At 32.4% G+C, this 15,639-nt stretch overlaps 3 protein-coding genes across 3 annotated transcripts; all 3 read right to left on the reverse strand.

Moving 5' to 3' along the window:
• Positions 1 to 7,730: 7,730 nt before the first annotated feature.
• LOC129294722 (probable calcium-binding protein CML44) lies at positions 7,731 to 8,696 on the reverse strand. Its single transcript, XM_054933194.1, has one exon. It carries the CDS (start codon positions 8,545 to 8,547, stop codon positions 8,080 to 8,082), a length of 468 nt encoding a protein of 155 aa, XP_054789169.1. The 5' UTR covers positions 8,548 to 8,696; the 3' UTR covers positions 7,731 to 8,079.
• A 3,088-nt stretch (positions 8,697 to 11,784) lies between these two features.
• Positions 11,785 to 12,868, reverse strand: LOC129294073 (remorin 4.2-like). Its single transcript, XM_054932184.1, has 2 exons — positions 12,019 to 12,868; positions 11,785 to 11,825 (listed from the first exon to the last, which is right to left on the reverse strand). Exons 1-2 carry the CDS (start codon positions 12,356 to 12,358, stop codon positions 11,794 to 11,796), a joined length of 372 nt encoding a protein of 123 aa, XP_054788159.1. The 5' UTR covers positions 12,359 to 12,868; the 3' UTR covers positions 11,785 to 11,793.
• Positions 12,869 to 13,839: 971 nt separating this feature from the next.
• On the reverse strand, positions 13,840 to 15,252 carry LOC129294266 (NAD(P)H-quinone oxidoreductase subunit M, chloroplastic). The gene is made up of 2 exons (XM_054932485.1): positions 14,596 to 15,252; positions 13,840 to 14,315 (listed from the first exon to the last, which is right to left on the reverse strand). The coding sequence occupies exons 1-2, from the start codon at positions 15,055 to 15,057 to the stop codon at positions 14,130 to 14,132; spliced, it is 648 nt and encodes a 215-aa protein (XP_054788460.1). The 5' UTR covers positions 15,058 to 15,252; the 3' UTR covers positions 13,840 to 14,129.
• Between the last annotated feature and the right edge of the window lie 387 nt (positions 15,253 to 15,639).

A 15,639-nucleotide genomic window follows, 5' to 3' on the forward strand; every position in this document is an offset into this window, starting at 1 on the left:
CAATATCCTTAAGGAGTCCTTAATTGTCATTTCTTCAAATTATAATGTTATTATTAAAAATTTATATATTTTTTTCCGGAGAATTAACTTTGTCCATCCAAAAGGTATGTGGTTCAAGATACTCCTATGTATATTTTTTGGTGCGACAAGTTTCAAAGACATACTATTAATCTAATCTTGGCTTTAATTCACTTTCAATATATTTTATTATAATGAGTAAAAGCTTTAAAGCCAATGAACTCTACCTAAAAATTTAATAATAATTTTTTAATTTTGCTTTTATTTTTTTATATAAAAAAGTTTAGGTGAGTTAGATCATAAGAATTACCATTGTGAGGACTACATGCAAATGTACTTAAAGATTGTCCGCCAACAAAGTCTTCACATTAGTAAAAAGATTTGATCTAGTAATCTTATAAGTTATGGGTCAAATTCTTACTAATTAAACTAACATTTATTAGTAATTTTGCTCCTGTTAATTATACATATTTTAATAGTATACTTTCTCTTATTAATAGAAGAAGGAAGGATAAACTTATGTTAAAAATTTAATGATATGATTTGTAAATATAACCAAATAAATCTTTCTTACTCTAACTTATACATAGGATCAAGAGGAGTTTTTATTTAAATGTTTTCACCTCTTTTATGCAACCATTGATAAATCAATCTTTTGGTCATATTTACAAGATACAAAAAAATATTTATTTTAATCCTATTTATATAATATCCCAATAATTATTGTATCTTTATTTATCCTTTTTATGTAGTACCTCAATAATTATTGTATCTTTATCTATCCTCTTGCCCCTATCAAGAGTTAAGGAGGGTATTAAACGTTGGAGTAATTTATTTTTAAAGTATGTATATTTATCGTTTTGCCCCTATAAACGGTTGGCCTGGGCTTCATCATACAACGGATCTGTTAGATAGTTTAACTACTTTAATTTTGTTGGATTGTAATAATACACTTAGGTGTTAGACTAAGCTTGTCTTTGTTATTAAAAAAAAATAAAAACTGTCTTACAGCCTTTTAAAGTATGAGTAGAAGGGGCAGGGTATTTTTTGAAAAAATAAATCATAAATATTTTTCTTAAACTGTGCAAATGATCTTATAGTAGAGATTAACAAGTGTAGTCTTGTAAATAAAATTAAAGAAAGTATTTAACACTATAGCTAAACTTACATATAAAAAATACGAGTAAGTTGCACTATAACTATACTAGTTATAACTTATTTTTTTATAACATCGTGTAAAGTAGTATTTTCCTAATTTTTGCATGTTTTCCCTTATTGGAGGCAACCACATTTAAGAAGTGATTATGTATTAAATATGAGTACTTTTTCTTGTGGCAAAATAAACATTGATTTATTATATTGTGAATGACAAGCCCCTTCTACTAAATAGAATTCCTATTCCTAATATTATAAAAAAAAAATTTACCACACATTGAACATTAAAATGTGTGAGTGTGCCAGTGTGATACATGAACAATGTAAACTCACCTTCTAGTCAATGCTAATTGTCTTAGGCTTTCCCCTTGTGATATACTCTTTTCAATTTTTATTATAAAATATTTTCAACTACCTTATTAGACTTAGTGAGTGAAAAGTGGTTAAATCATCCACTTTATTTTTAAAAAATAAGCTTCCAATATTATCCATATCTAGATGAAAATAATTTCAAATTTGCATATATATTTTCTTATAATTAACAACTTTAAATAGGGGTAGTATTTTAAAAAATGTAATTAAAACCCATCAAGTGTTTTGTATCAAGGATTATCAATCTCTTTTAAAAGATGCTAATACTCTCTGTATTTTCATTTATAAGTTATTTCTAATGCATTTTGTTGATTAAAAAATTGCCCTACTTAAAAATATAGGGTGTTCAGTATTCTTCAAAAATAAGTATAAGGAGTAAAATCAAACTCTAATGCATTTAAAAAGGTACATAAAACCAAATCCATAAAAATAAAACTAAAAGAATCAAATTCAGAACTGATATAAATTTGAAAAACTAAAAATTTCATCATCCCATAAAAATTAAGATGAAATACACATGAAAATCACACGTTCACTTCAAACCTTTCTTCGATGAAAGAGATGCGAGCTTTCTTTCATTGTAAATAATTGTGGCACTGACCTTGAAAAAAGAAAATGGGTTCTCACAAGCCTTTTATTCATTTTTTTTTATCTACAAAAATTTAGATAAGATAAATTTTGGAAGCTCATCAGACCTCAGGGGTATATCCAAATTTTAAAAATATTTACATAAATGTTTACAATCTGTCAAACTTTTTATTCTTGGACCTAAATGTTTTCGTAAACATTTGGTAAATACCATCAGATGTAACCCCATGTACTTATATGGAATCATGTTATTTTAAAATTTATTTGATGAATCAATGTTTGAATTTTTTTGAGAGAGGTTCGCACATTTAATGTCTAACAATATCCTGAACAAAATTATTTATAATAGAAATATACAGCTAATTAAAAAAAAAAGGACGTGCAAAAACATGTTTTGAGCAGGTAAGGTAAATGACCAATTTGATGAAGGGCATTTCTGGCTATAAATTTTTTCTCTCAGTCTCAGGTTCCAGCTTGAAGAAAATTTTCAACACTCGTTACCCCTTTCATTAACTCAAAGGGGAACTTGTTACCTCTTTCTGAGCTACCAATGGGAAGCAACTTAACATTTTGCGTGAAGAAGTCTCGCCCGATGCAAATTGCATATTAAAACAAATAATAAAAGAAAAAACATTTTCACAAAGCCTTTTCTTTTTTTGTGACCCAATAACTTTTTATGAGCGATCACAGAGATATTTTTTTTTAAAAGGTAAATCAGTAAATTATCTTAAATTTTTCAAATCAATAGCACTATTTTAAATTTATTTATTGTGCTAATCATTCCCTTAATTTTTAAAAACAGAGAAATTTAGTTCTGTCATTGAAAAAAAATAATTTTGATTGTTAGTTAATTAAAAATGATAAAAAAATATCTCAAAAGTTATATAAGGGACCAAAAAATTATAATAAAGAATTAAAAATTATAAATAAAGATAAACAATTACAGAAAATAACCAAATTTTCATTTTTCTATCATTTTCTGATTAATTAAGGGTGAAAATTAACTTTTATTAATAGCAGGGTCAGATTGTACATTTTTACAAGTTAAGGAAATAATTTGTATAATAAATGTGTTTAGAATTTATGATATTACTAAATTTAAAATTTAGGCAATAATTTACGGGTTTAGCAACTGAGAAAGAGCTGGAAAACTTGAGAAGTTGAGAAAAGGACAAGTTGATGGCAACCCGTGACGCATAGAAGGAACGCTCCAGACTTCCAATGGTCTGCTTGCTTCTGGTAAATAAAACAAAAAAAGGCATGAACGATTGTGCATGTATAGAGTCTGACATTGTGAAGACCAGAAAATTCTGTTCCCGAGCACATCTATTCAAAATCTAACAATAGTGGTAGAATTTTCCTCGAAGGTATAAAGAACTAAATATCATGATTATAGCATGCAAACATAAGCTTAGAAAAATAATCAAATCTATGTTGTAACAACTCTCCAACATTTTTTGTTTAAAATACTCCTTTTAATTTTATTTATAAAATACTTTTTAAAATAAATTTTAATAAAAAATATAGGATATTGTGTAAGAATTAAATTACAATTTTATACTTTATTAATTAGAGTGAATATATTTAATATAATTATATTATTATTTAAAGTTAAGAGTAAAAATTAAATTATATTTATGATATCAAAAAAAATTAACTTTTTTAATATAGGTGAAATAGTTGAAAGTATTTTTTAATAAAGACAGTGGAATAAGATAAATGTATTTTTATTTTTTTGAAAAAAAATTACATTAAAAAATTTATCTTTCTTTTCTTTCTGGACTTTCCTAGCCATCCTACCAGGTTTGCCATGGCACGCACACCGCCACCCACGGTTTATAAAAGTCTTCGATTATTATTACTCATTAAAAGACTTACAATTATGATATCATGAATTGGTTATTTAGTCTTCTGAATTAACGTTATCATTTGCTGCGTGGAGAACGAAGCATACGATTAACAAGGTCTAATGAAATTCATATATTCTCTGGTTTTGTTTACAAGGCATGAAAATTTTTTTATTTATAAATTATATTATTAAATTTTCATAAAAAAATATTCTTTTTATTTTTTATTAAATATTAAAGAGATAAAATATATTATTAAAGTATGTATATTAAATAGAGATAAAGTTAAGAATTTTTTAAATTTTTGAACAGGATTAATGAGTTTTAATTTTTTTAAGTTTGATGAAATATATTAAAAGTAATTTATAAATATTATATATTTTTTTTCTATTTTGACCAACAAATAAGATATTTTTCTCCATCACACAATATGGAACTAATTTATGGTCATGCGGTTCGCCATCGCTTTCGCATGACTAGTCTATCAGTCATCCCAGATTCCCAGCTTTGCTCATCCACACTGTGTATCAGAAGATACTAGACTTTTCCCGCATAACTTAAAACCTCAATTAAACGCCCATCAAGACTTCTTTATACAGATCATGCTAGATTCTTCCAGATTCTACCCATCTCTACCTAAGCAATGCATGGGAAGACTGTAGAAGGTTGAAACATAGTGTCAAAGCAAAGGGAGGGAAAACAAATTTTAGTTGGCGACAATCCCAGTTAATGTGTCTAGCGGATAAAAGTATTTCATGGTCAAGGTTGCTATGCCTACAATTCCATCTGCTTTTCTATACGTTGTTGTCCTAGCCAAATGATTAACTGAAGACATTACTCATAATATTCAAAAACTTTAAATCTGAAATAAATTAACTAATTAAAAAATAAATTAATTAAAAAAATAATTAATTAATTTAATTATATTATTAGATTGCTACTTAGCTTTTTGGATCATATTTGGTTTTAAATTGAGTTAGGATGAAAGTTGAATCGAATTGGGTGGCATTGAGGGGAGCAAAAATGAGATTTTGCTCTCTGCATCGTGAGCCACGGCTTTTGTGCCGTGCGCTGCGACGCAAGTTACAGCATAGGCATAAAACGCAAAAATGATATGAAAAAGTCATTTTTGATTGAAGAAAGCTTGGAACTTGAAGGATGAAGATTTGGGCACTGTTAAGGCATTATTTTGAAAGGATTTTGAAAATAAATTAGGTCTCCAAACTCTTAAGTAAGTTTTCTATCCTGCTCTTCTACCTTTTCATCTCATTTTTTATGAAATTTGAAAGTGAGAGAATTTACTCGAAATGGATTAAGCTATGGCCTATGTTTTAAAGATTTGAATTGATTCTAAAGGTTTGATTTAAGTTTCTCAACCTTAGATAAGTGGTAATATGAAGTTAAATTGTTGTTTGGTGTAAACTAGATCAAGCCCTAACTTGATTATGGGGTTTTGATGTGAGATAAGTTGAGATATTAAGTGTTATGTTGTGATAAAATTAGAGAAAGAGGCTCGAGGGGCATGTGTGGACAAAGTGTAATTTTGACAAGCCCCTTTGTTGAGAAAATGAGGAAGAAGTGGGAGAATTGGGATGTTATTGATAACTAATAGTGTTTTTGTTAATCAAAAATTCATATAGTACTTGTTGATGTAGATTGTGGTATGAGAAAAACTTGTCTTGACACCAGAAGAGATTTAGTACCACGGGTAACATTTTTTAGTAACAAAAGGGTTGAGATAACTACATAATTTACATTATTTATTACTTTGTATAAATCATTCTCAAGTTATTTTTTTATGATTTGTTATGTATATATGTATAAATTTTGTAAAAGTTAACTATTTTAGAAAATGAGTAGATTATTGATTTGTGAAATTTTATATTTTTGAAGTAAGTGTTGAGATTTGTTATATTTGTTTAGAAAGTGATTCATGCATGGTTAAGTAGAGATATGTAGTGAAATATGACATATTAGAGGGTAGGAGGTCATCCTTGTAAAGTTAGTAGAGGTTAAGTCCATATGGCACTGCTGGCATTTTGGGACATCAGGTGCAGCTCATATTTTTCTTTAATGCCCAAAAAAGGATGCGGTGTTGGAGACTTACTCTTCTTAGTACCCAGAAGGGTGCAAAGTTGGAGACCATGCTCCTTAACATCTGTAGGATGCGGTGTTGGAGTAACGGCACCCTAATAATAGAGGGAACTAAAATTCTAGAAGTAATTTATGACACCTTGGCTAGGTAGTCTTACCATAGATGGTGAGCTTAGAGACCATACATGTGGTCTGGTCCTGTGAAATAGTTTATCGATTCGGTTGGGAGTACTGAAGGACTAAATGATTAGTGAACATGCATTTAAGTCGTGGTAATTGTATATGATGTGTTTATTATACTTATTTTAAGGCTTATTTATAACTTGGCATGTTGATTAATAATGTAAATTATCTTAGTTACTGAAATTTTTATCTCACCTTATGGTTATTATTTTACAGGTTCTACCGCTAAGACTGAGCAAGGAAAGGAATTGGGCAAGAGCTAGTATATTTGCTACATTATCATTGTAAAGCCTGATTTTACTTGGAGTTGTCTACGTAAACTTATATGGATAATAACATGAGTTGCCAACTAAAAATGCATATCATTTTGATTGGTCGTATTTGTATTATACTATGTTATTTTTTATTTTAGCCTAATATCATATATAATGTGAATATGTGGTGATAGGTTAAAATATTAATATAAGTGTAAGGAATGTTATATACACGTGGTGATAATGTATATGTGGTGTATTTTGTGACATTAGAGGCCAAATAGTGCATGTAGTGTTGATTTTATATTTTGGCTATATTGGGTGAAATTGACATTAAGTTACCAAATTTTGTGTTTGGTATGCTTTTGCGTGTCTGAATGCTTTTTTAGGTATATTTTGATTCATTAAACTTGGTTCAAGCCTCAAAATGGGTTAATGGCATAAGTTTTAAGTTTTGGGTACTTGGATGTTTGAAAATCACTTTAAAAACTAACTTTTGCATTTGAGTGTTTAAATTTTTATATGGTGTTAGATCGTAACAAAACTTGTACCATTAGTTAGTTTATTGAATAAGCTTCGTGTAGGTGTTTAAATAACACCAATCGGACATCGAATGAGAAAATGGCAAGCGTTTGAAGTTCATCCTGAAAAGCTATCATTGGCATGCGTGTCGCGACGCATGGTACAACAACCAAATTTGCCTTTCTGTGCCATATGCCGCGGCATGCGTACCACGAGCCGCAGTGCATATATCAAAATACTCAAAAATGATATTTTTTGTCCTGCTTTAAAGTGTTTTGCTTCTCAAAACTTTTTCATACTTTCAATACTTTTATAAATCATTAAGTTTGAGCTCAAACTACTTATTTAAAGATTTTTAATGGGATCCCAAGTATTTCACAATTATTTCTAAAAGATTATTAATTTTAACTCTTATATATATAATATGAGCTTGCTTCTAATTATAATTATTTATTATAATTGTGTGATAAATTTTAATAATATCAAGGCAGATATTACACTATTTGCTAAACACGGTATCGCGCTAGCTACTAAAATATTGAATCTACATACGCTATTCATTTTAACAAACCTGTTCATAAGTTGTTCAAGTCGTGATTCTTTTTCAAATGGCTTGTCAAGGGAGCGTACATTTCCCTGAAATCCTTCATTAATAACTGCTTCCCAACAAAACAGCACTGTCGTAGCTGAACAAATATTTAATTTAGAGCAATACGTTTCATTAATTTCTCTCAAGAAATCGATATAACTCTGCTGCATCAACTACATAAAGTTTGGCCATTAGGCATATCAAATTCACCAACAGAAATATAAATCATGAATAGCAGAACATGGGTATTATTGTCTTGCTGCCATTGCAAGTCACAGATGCAAAAAGTCTACACACGCACGCACGCACGCACGCAGATTATAACAGCTTTGGATATAGTATGTGAGCTGCGATTCATGCAGAAAATCATCAAGACCATGAAGCAGACTACCTCAGAGACTCTTAAGAGTATGAGAAGCACACCGAGTACTGCAAGTGGAAATTAAGGAATCAATCTTCAAGAAGAGGTAAGGAGCATCATGTTCTTGAACTCCTGGAAGTCAAGACGACCATCCGAGTTGGTGTCGTATGCGCAAATCATGGCGGAGCAGTCCTTCGCACTTGGGCAGTCCCGTAAGTGGAGCCTCTTCAGCACGCACTCCAGTTCTGGGCTGGTGATGAAGCCGTCTCCATCCAAGTCAAACACCCTGAACGCCTTTGCCAGGTCGCTCTCCACGTCTGCTCCGTCCTCGCCTTCTTCATCTCCTCTGTTATTGTTCTGCTTCGATATGGACTCCCAGAAGAACAAGAATTCATTCAAGTCCAGGTTCTTTTTTCCGACCAGACCCTCAAGCTCGTCGGGGCTGAACTCGTGACCTATCTTGTCCAGCAGCCATTTCAGCTCTTCAAGGCTCACCAACCCATCCCCGTTCCTATCCAGCTTCTCAAATATTCGCTGCAAGTCAGTGGGCGTAAGGGGAGACATATTCGCTCACAAAATTTTAATAATAGACTATGATATATACAGGGTCGTACGTTTCTGCTCTTCGGCCGGGTCAACTAAGCTACCAGCGCATATATGCTGAGGAAAGAGGCTTATAGCACTACATACAATCTACAAGCCACTCGCTGAGAGGAAAGGGGTTTGATAGGGTAATATATATAGCCACTTGCTGGTGCGGATGCGGACTAGATACTCTTTGACCTCATTTATAAGATATATTTTTAAAAATTTTATTTAATTTTATTTATAAGTTGCAGTATAGTTTTTAAATAATATTAAAAAATATTTTTAAAATTATGTTTTATGAAAGAAAAAAATAATTTAATATTACTTTTTAAATTTATTATATAATAATATATTTAAAATTTTATACACTTTTATTCTTTTTTTGTATTAGTATTGATAATATTGATAGAAATAATTTATAAAGAATACAGAAAAAGTAGAGATATCTTTTCCAAATTATTTATTTTATTTAAATAAAGTTAATTTAGGTATTTGTATTTTTGGTAGGCGTTGTGGAGTACAGAGTACTCCTTTCGGTCTCATTTATAAGTCCCATTTTAAAAGGTTTATTTGGTCCCATTTATAAGTTATGGTGCGTCTTTTTAGATAATATTTGAGAAGTATTTTTAAAATTACCCTTCATGAGAGAGAAAAGATAACAGGACATTACTTTTTAGATTTGTTATATAGGGATATATTTGGAATTTTACTTACTTTTATTCCTTATATTTTTATTATATTAATATTGATGAGGTTGGTAGAAATAACTTATAAATAGGACCGGAGGGAGTATGCCTTTAGCGGCTTAATATGGATAAATAAAATAAAGTTACGTCAAGCTAGGAAATCTGCAGTTTGCACACGGATAACTTGCAGTATTTCATGAGTCCAACAGAAAAAAAACTTGAAATATTTTATAAAGATGAACAGGCAATTTATTAATATAAAAATATAAATTTAAAGAATTTAATGCGTAACAATGCACGTCTCTCGAAAGGGATGCAGAGGCTGATGATGATGATTTAGAAGTTACATTTTATAAACGAGCGAGGCAGAGTTGTGTACGGGAACGTACAAAGGGGAGCCGGAATATGATGTAAGTTGTAGTACAGATAAGGAAGTGGGGCCCATAATTCCTGAAGCGTGTTGATGTCAATGGTCTTATGATCTGATCCGTTTCAAGGCAACTTGCACGAAGCTTCGCCTCCGCCGCCCCTCGCTCCCACTTCGTCACGTCTATGCTAACCATGAACCTGAGCATTCACCCACAATTTGTTCGAATTAAATCTACCTTCTTTTTTATTAAAAAAAAGAAACAGGTGTGATTGATAGGCATGGACTTATCAGACCTACCTTGCAAATGACGATATATTCTAGGTTTTATGCCGTTAAAGATGTTGGAATTATACGTTATTCAAGGGAAGGATGGACCGTCGTCGACCCTGCAGGCAACACCAATACTAAAATAGACTACTGAAGTTTCGCACAAAGCAAGGTTTAAAAATCTCTTTGAATTTGTATCGGCGGTGAAATGCTAACTTGTTCTTGCTGATAGCTACCTGAGTCGCTTTCAGGACGATTCTTAACTTGTCTGGGAACGGCGGGCTTCGTGGCTGTTTTTAGTGGAAGATTTCCAAAAGCATTCAGCTACGCGTTCGTTGCGTGTGTCTCGGTCATATCACGCTAACACGTGTCCAGGCCAATGCTCTTACTTTTCTTTAGTTATATTCATGCTAACAAACCAATCTTGATTTTTTTTGGACTGGACTGGCAACAGAGGGTTTAAATAAAGCTGTGAATATTTCATGAATGGAGAATGTTTAAAACCTTAAAATTGGGTCCGAATGTTGATTGTTTAATTAGAATAAAATTCAAAACCGTGCCAACAGGCATCCCATAACGAAAATTTACCAATACCACAGAGAAAAAGCATGCAGTTAATACCCCTCCCTTGTCATTACAAGGAGCCTTTTAAAGAAGTTATTATAAACTTGAGAATTTAAAAATTTATTATAAACAACTTTTTACAAAAGATGTGTGGTTTTCTTTCTTTCTTTTTCTTTTTTGATATACGGGAAAGCAAAGAAAACATAACACGAGAAAAAAAAAAACAAAAAACCTAAGGAGGTCTAAGAAACTCCCAAAAGTTAGGCATGCTCGGTGCAATGGGGTAAAAGCCAGGAGTCTCGATCAAAGATCTCTTAGCAATAGCATCAGCCTCCATGTTCAAATCACGGTCAATATGACAAGCTTCCACTTTCCAGTGCCAATTTGAGGACGCCCTCTAATCTCCATAATAATGCTACGCCATTTATGGAGATCCACGTTGCCTCCTTTTATGAGGTTGACTGCCTCAGCAACTTCACAGTGTAAGGTGATTGAACGTCCACCGCTATCTCAAGCACTCTTTAAACCAGTAAGACACTTGATGAATATTAATTAAGTTTCTTTAATATTATCTCAATTTAAAATTATTAATTATAAAAAGGAGAATGTAATGTCAATTTAATTTTTTTTCATTTAAATGTAAGTAAAATTAAAAATTTATTTTACTTATAAATATACTTGCAAACCCTTACAGTTTCACAAAATTTTAAATTAAGTCTCTGCAATTTATTTTGTTTTAATTAGCTCCTTATGCTTTCATCTATTATATATATTGACATCTGAAGGTTATAATTAACAATCAATTATTAAATTTTACAAAACAAAAATACTCTTAAAGTTTGTAGAAAATTTAATTTAATACTTTTAGTCAAAAATAAAAAATTGATATAATTCACTGCTTATATTTTTATGATAATTTTTTAATGAAAATGTTACATATATAAAAGATATTTAGAAGATAACCTAATTATATAAATTTTGAGTTATAAAAATTATGTAATCAATTTTAAAGTCACGTAATCATTTAATAAAAGTATAACTCATTTAATAAAAATATAAAAATTTTTAATTTTTTTTAAAAGGAAAAATGTAAAGACTTTAACTTTCAAGGATTAAAAAATTTAATTGACTAAACTATAAAGGATTAATTAAAATAAAATAAACTAAAAATATTTAATTTAAAATTGAGTGAAACTATAAAAATTTGAGATATATTTTTTTATTTAAAAATAAATTATTTAATCACTTTTAATTTTAGTGAGGTGATCAGAGGATACCATATAACCATCAATTAGCGTAACAACCGATAGATTTCACCCCTCTTTTGGAACTGTTTCAAGCGTTATGTCCTCTCCGTCGTGCTTTTGCTACAGGATAAAAAATCGAATTTTTTGGGCTCATAATCACGCTTTAATAAAAAATATACAAACAGCACAAACATTTGTTAATCAATTAATAAGCCCTGAATAGCGTTTTTACATTAGCCGGAAGAGAGAGCTTTTGAAATTTAATTTTACCGTTAACCAATATTAATTATTTTTCAGTCAATCTCTCACCTACCGTGTTCCTCATCAGTGTTATACATGTTTTGATTATTTATCTCCAGGTATCTTCTCCTCTTCCCACTCCCGCCGCCGACGATGAAGACGCACCAGCAACTCCTCCCCTCCTCCGTGTTCGGGTCCAATGGATGATTATCAGGAACGATCGCTAGCGGATTCGTCTCCTCCATCAAATCCTCTTCTCCAATTCTCCCCAAATTGTTGCCTCTTTCATTGTCATGCACATCAATGGGGCTGTCATTGTTGGGATCAATACTAGACCTTGCGAGAACCAGAGCACTGAATTCCCTACTCATGCTGGTGAAATTCTCGCCGAAAGCTCCTTCCGTGTTGGTCATGGATAGAGACTACGAGGGCGGCAGTGTGTGTCCAAAGCTTCTCAGCGATGAGCACAATTGGCGGTGTGTGAAGTGTGAGATGGGGTTAAAGTGTGGATTTCTCTGATGTTCTCTTCATCATCTTGATCGTCCTGGGGTTGATGGGTGGTGGAAGGTGTTTGATGGTTTAACATAGCAAGGTTTTAGAGGCTATGAGTAACTGTAATAGAGGATCAGGGAGAATAGTGAGTGACGGAAAGTGGACGAGAGACGAAGCAGTCTAGGTGTTCTCCTTGCAGCTTAGTGGCAAGCAGTAGAATTGTGTGTGTTTGTGAGTGTTCTCTTTCCTGGGATCTTAACCAACAGAGATATAAATCACATGCATTCAGGTGGAGATTTCGGGAAGCTCAGCGCACCATAAATTTAATCTTTTATGCTTTTCTAGTGTATTTAATTTTAAAATATATAACCAAAAAGGTACAATTATACAAATCTTATTAGAAATCAGTTTATAAATTAGAGATCAATTTATATGTTATTATTTTCTAGTTATTGTAAAACTAACATTCGGTAATTAAAAATTAAAATTTTTTATTTTATTAAAATTATTTAAATTAAGATATATTGAGTTATCTATGTAAATTAAATTTTTAATATTAATATAATTTAAATTTTATAATTAATCAGATATATAATTTAGATAATATATATTACTTCTTAAATGAAATTTAATAATATTAGATATAAATTTATCAATGATTTAATTTTAAAAAAATGTCCTTTATGATAATTTGAACAATTAAAATTAATTTAAATTAAATTATTCAAACATCTTCAATTTTGTTAAAATTAATTTTAAAAAAACTGTATCCAAACATATTACATCATAATATAATTAATTATAATTAAAATTAATCATATTAATTAATTATTTTTATATTCAATTGAAATTCAACTTTTTGTCTTTCTCACATTTGTTTCCAAGACGTTCTTTAGGTTTCTAGCCACATTCAGAACCTCACGTCCTTTCATCACCCATAGTTGCATTTCAGATTTGGTTGTGAGCGACGAAAATGTCTACGTAACAGGCTAACAACCACAAAGAGGATTGGCTTCGTACGTGGCCTAATACTGTAATGCTAACAGCCCCTAAGCAACAGGCTAACCTCTAATACCCCCTAATTAACCAGTAACCACGTACGTACGTGCAGAGACGATTGATTTCGTACGTGACCTAGCACCGTAATGCTAACAGGCTGATCTCCTTGTTCAACACTCGTGTATATGCAATGAGGCTAACAACCACAAAAGGGATTGGTTTCGTGCGCGGGAATTGATCTTAAAGATGACATTGGGATTGAAGCAGCGAAACCATGGAGCCTCACGTGCCGTAGGGTTAGAGTGCTTGGCCCTGCTCCCGCTACATTGAAGGAGCCACCCAGTTGAAGTATTAGGCCATGATCAGGAGACGATACTAGCCATTTAGAATGTGAATGCAGCGCTGAAAGTCACAATATTCTCTACTTCAGCTCCCATGGGTTAACCATGAATAATTTAGCAGCCACTGCGAATACGTACAATATTTACAGAAGAGGATCAAAGTTGTCCACCAAATTGTGATCATTTCACTTCTGATCAAAATACAAATACAAAATAAACGAATCATGAAGTAACAAGAAAGCAGCTACCACATCATGGTCTTGAAATCCTAGAAATCAAGCTGCACTACCAGATTGGCGTGGGTTCCACAAAATTGTCGCCCCAGATATTGGAGTATTATGTAACTGATTAATTACTCGAGCGCCTCTTGAGGCGGAAGATCATTATTATTGAACATAATGCGAGGCTTGCCCATGCTGAAATTTAGCTGCTTTGCGTTCATGTTATACTTGATTTCCCCATCGTACAGTAGTTTCCTTATGTAGTGCTCTATATCTGAACCTATCAGGCGAAGCGTGTATTCCGTCAAAGGAGCACCCTGTTCAGTTAATTCGTCTCAAAGCTTAGCCATGCTACATCACGCACTTCGGAAATATTATTCAATACGACTAGTACTACTACTATGAAATGACTCTGTTCAAAATTTAAAATCCAACCTAATCATGATTTAAAACTAAAAAAACATTGTTATGGCCAAAAAAATAAATGTAGAAATTATAAAAGAATGAACTCGCAGGCAACAAGCTTCACCAAAAGCGACACAGATAGAGTCGAATCGATGTTTAGAGTTTTTATTACGAGAAGATGGAGATAATTACCTCGTAATGATCTACAAGCTCCTGGAAGTAAGAGAAAACCTTATTGCAAGTGTCAGAGTTCCACACGAACTCATCGGTGGGATCAAGGATAAGGGTGAGCTTGTCCATCTGGGTCTGATCGAACTCCCAAGTGACAGGGTCTATATATGCAGCATAGATCCTCACATGGCGGGTGGCGCAGCTAAGCCACTGGCCTCCATATTCCCTGCTCATGTTTTTGCTCTTCACATTCACTTGCGGTTCCACAGGCCTTGGTTTCACTCCTTTGGGATTCATATTCTGAGTTCCATTGTCTGCTTGTGCTTGTGCTTGCTCTTGCGGTACCTTCACTTCCTCCTCCACTTCTGCTTGCTGTTGAGCCGAAATGGAGAGTGCTTTCCTGTGTCTCAAGTCTCTTCTGCAACCAATGAAACCCATCATGGGTAATTTGGTTGAAAGCGCGCTGGAGAAACTTGTGGCCATGGCTAAATGCTATCGTAGCATCGCAGAGCTGGGGAGTTTAAATTCAGTTTCGTTTAGTGGTGGGAACTTTCTCCCGCTATGGATAAGAGTAGTGTCCGTGTGCGTACTTTTGTAATAATGATGTAATACAAGGATTTCAAACAAGTGTTCAGTCATCGGTTTGGTTTTGTTTAGTGGTAGTAAGTTCCTCTGGTCTTATCATGAGGAACACGTGTCAAGACAAGAGGCCCCGAGATTGAGACTTCATTTTATTGCCTTCGTTTTTGTGTTTGGGGGGGGGGGGGGGGAGACCCCCATCCGGAAAGGGGGAAAAAAAAACCAATCGCTCATTATTCTGATGTTTTCTTCTGTCTCGATTCTCGCCGGACTTTTTTCTGCAACTCGTTTTTCATGGGGCAGGTCTCTCTCGCCCTTGCATGTTCTTGAGACCTTAACCTTCACAAATCAGAATTCTGAATGTAAGCCCACTGTTGATTTTACACAAATGAACAAGAATGGACTGCAAGGTACTTGATCATATGCCTTGAGTTTTTGGAGCCTGTTCCCTGAATAGTGAATACAATATAGCTAGTGAGATAGATT

Source organism: Prosopis cineraria, unplaced genomic scaffold, assembly GCF_029017545.1.
Source record: "Prosopis cineraria cultivar Desert tree isolate PC_DT_omini unplaced genomic scaffold, ASM2901754v1 PC15, whole genome shotgun sequence".
Lineage (NCBI taxonomy): Eukaryota > Viridiplantae > Streptophyta > Magnoliopsida > Fabales > Fabaceae > Prosopis > Prosopis cineraria.

Excerpts from the sequence above, each read along its gene's own strand:
- LOC129294073 (XM_054932184.1), bottom strand. The coding sequence starts at position 12,358 with ATGACCAACACGGAAGGAGCTTTCGGCGAGAATTTCACCAGCATGAGT. Across the intron at positions 11,826-12,018 it reads TAACACTGATGAGGAACACG|CAAAAGCACGACGGAGAGGA; the intron begins GTAGGTGAGAGA and ends TTTATCCTGTAG.
- LOC129294266 (XM_054932485.1), bottom strand. The coding sequence starts at position 15,057 with ATGGCCACAAGTTTCTCCAGCGCGCTTTCAACCAAATTACCCATGATG. Across the intron at positions 14,316-14,595 it reads AGCTTGTAGATCATTACGAG|GGTGCTCCTTTGACGGAATA; the intron begins GTAATTATCTCC and ends TTAACTGAACAG.
- LOC129294722 (XM_054933194.1), bottom strand. The coding sequence starts at position 8,547 with ATGTCTCCCCTTACGCCCACTGACTTGCAGCGAATATTTGAGAAGCTG.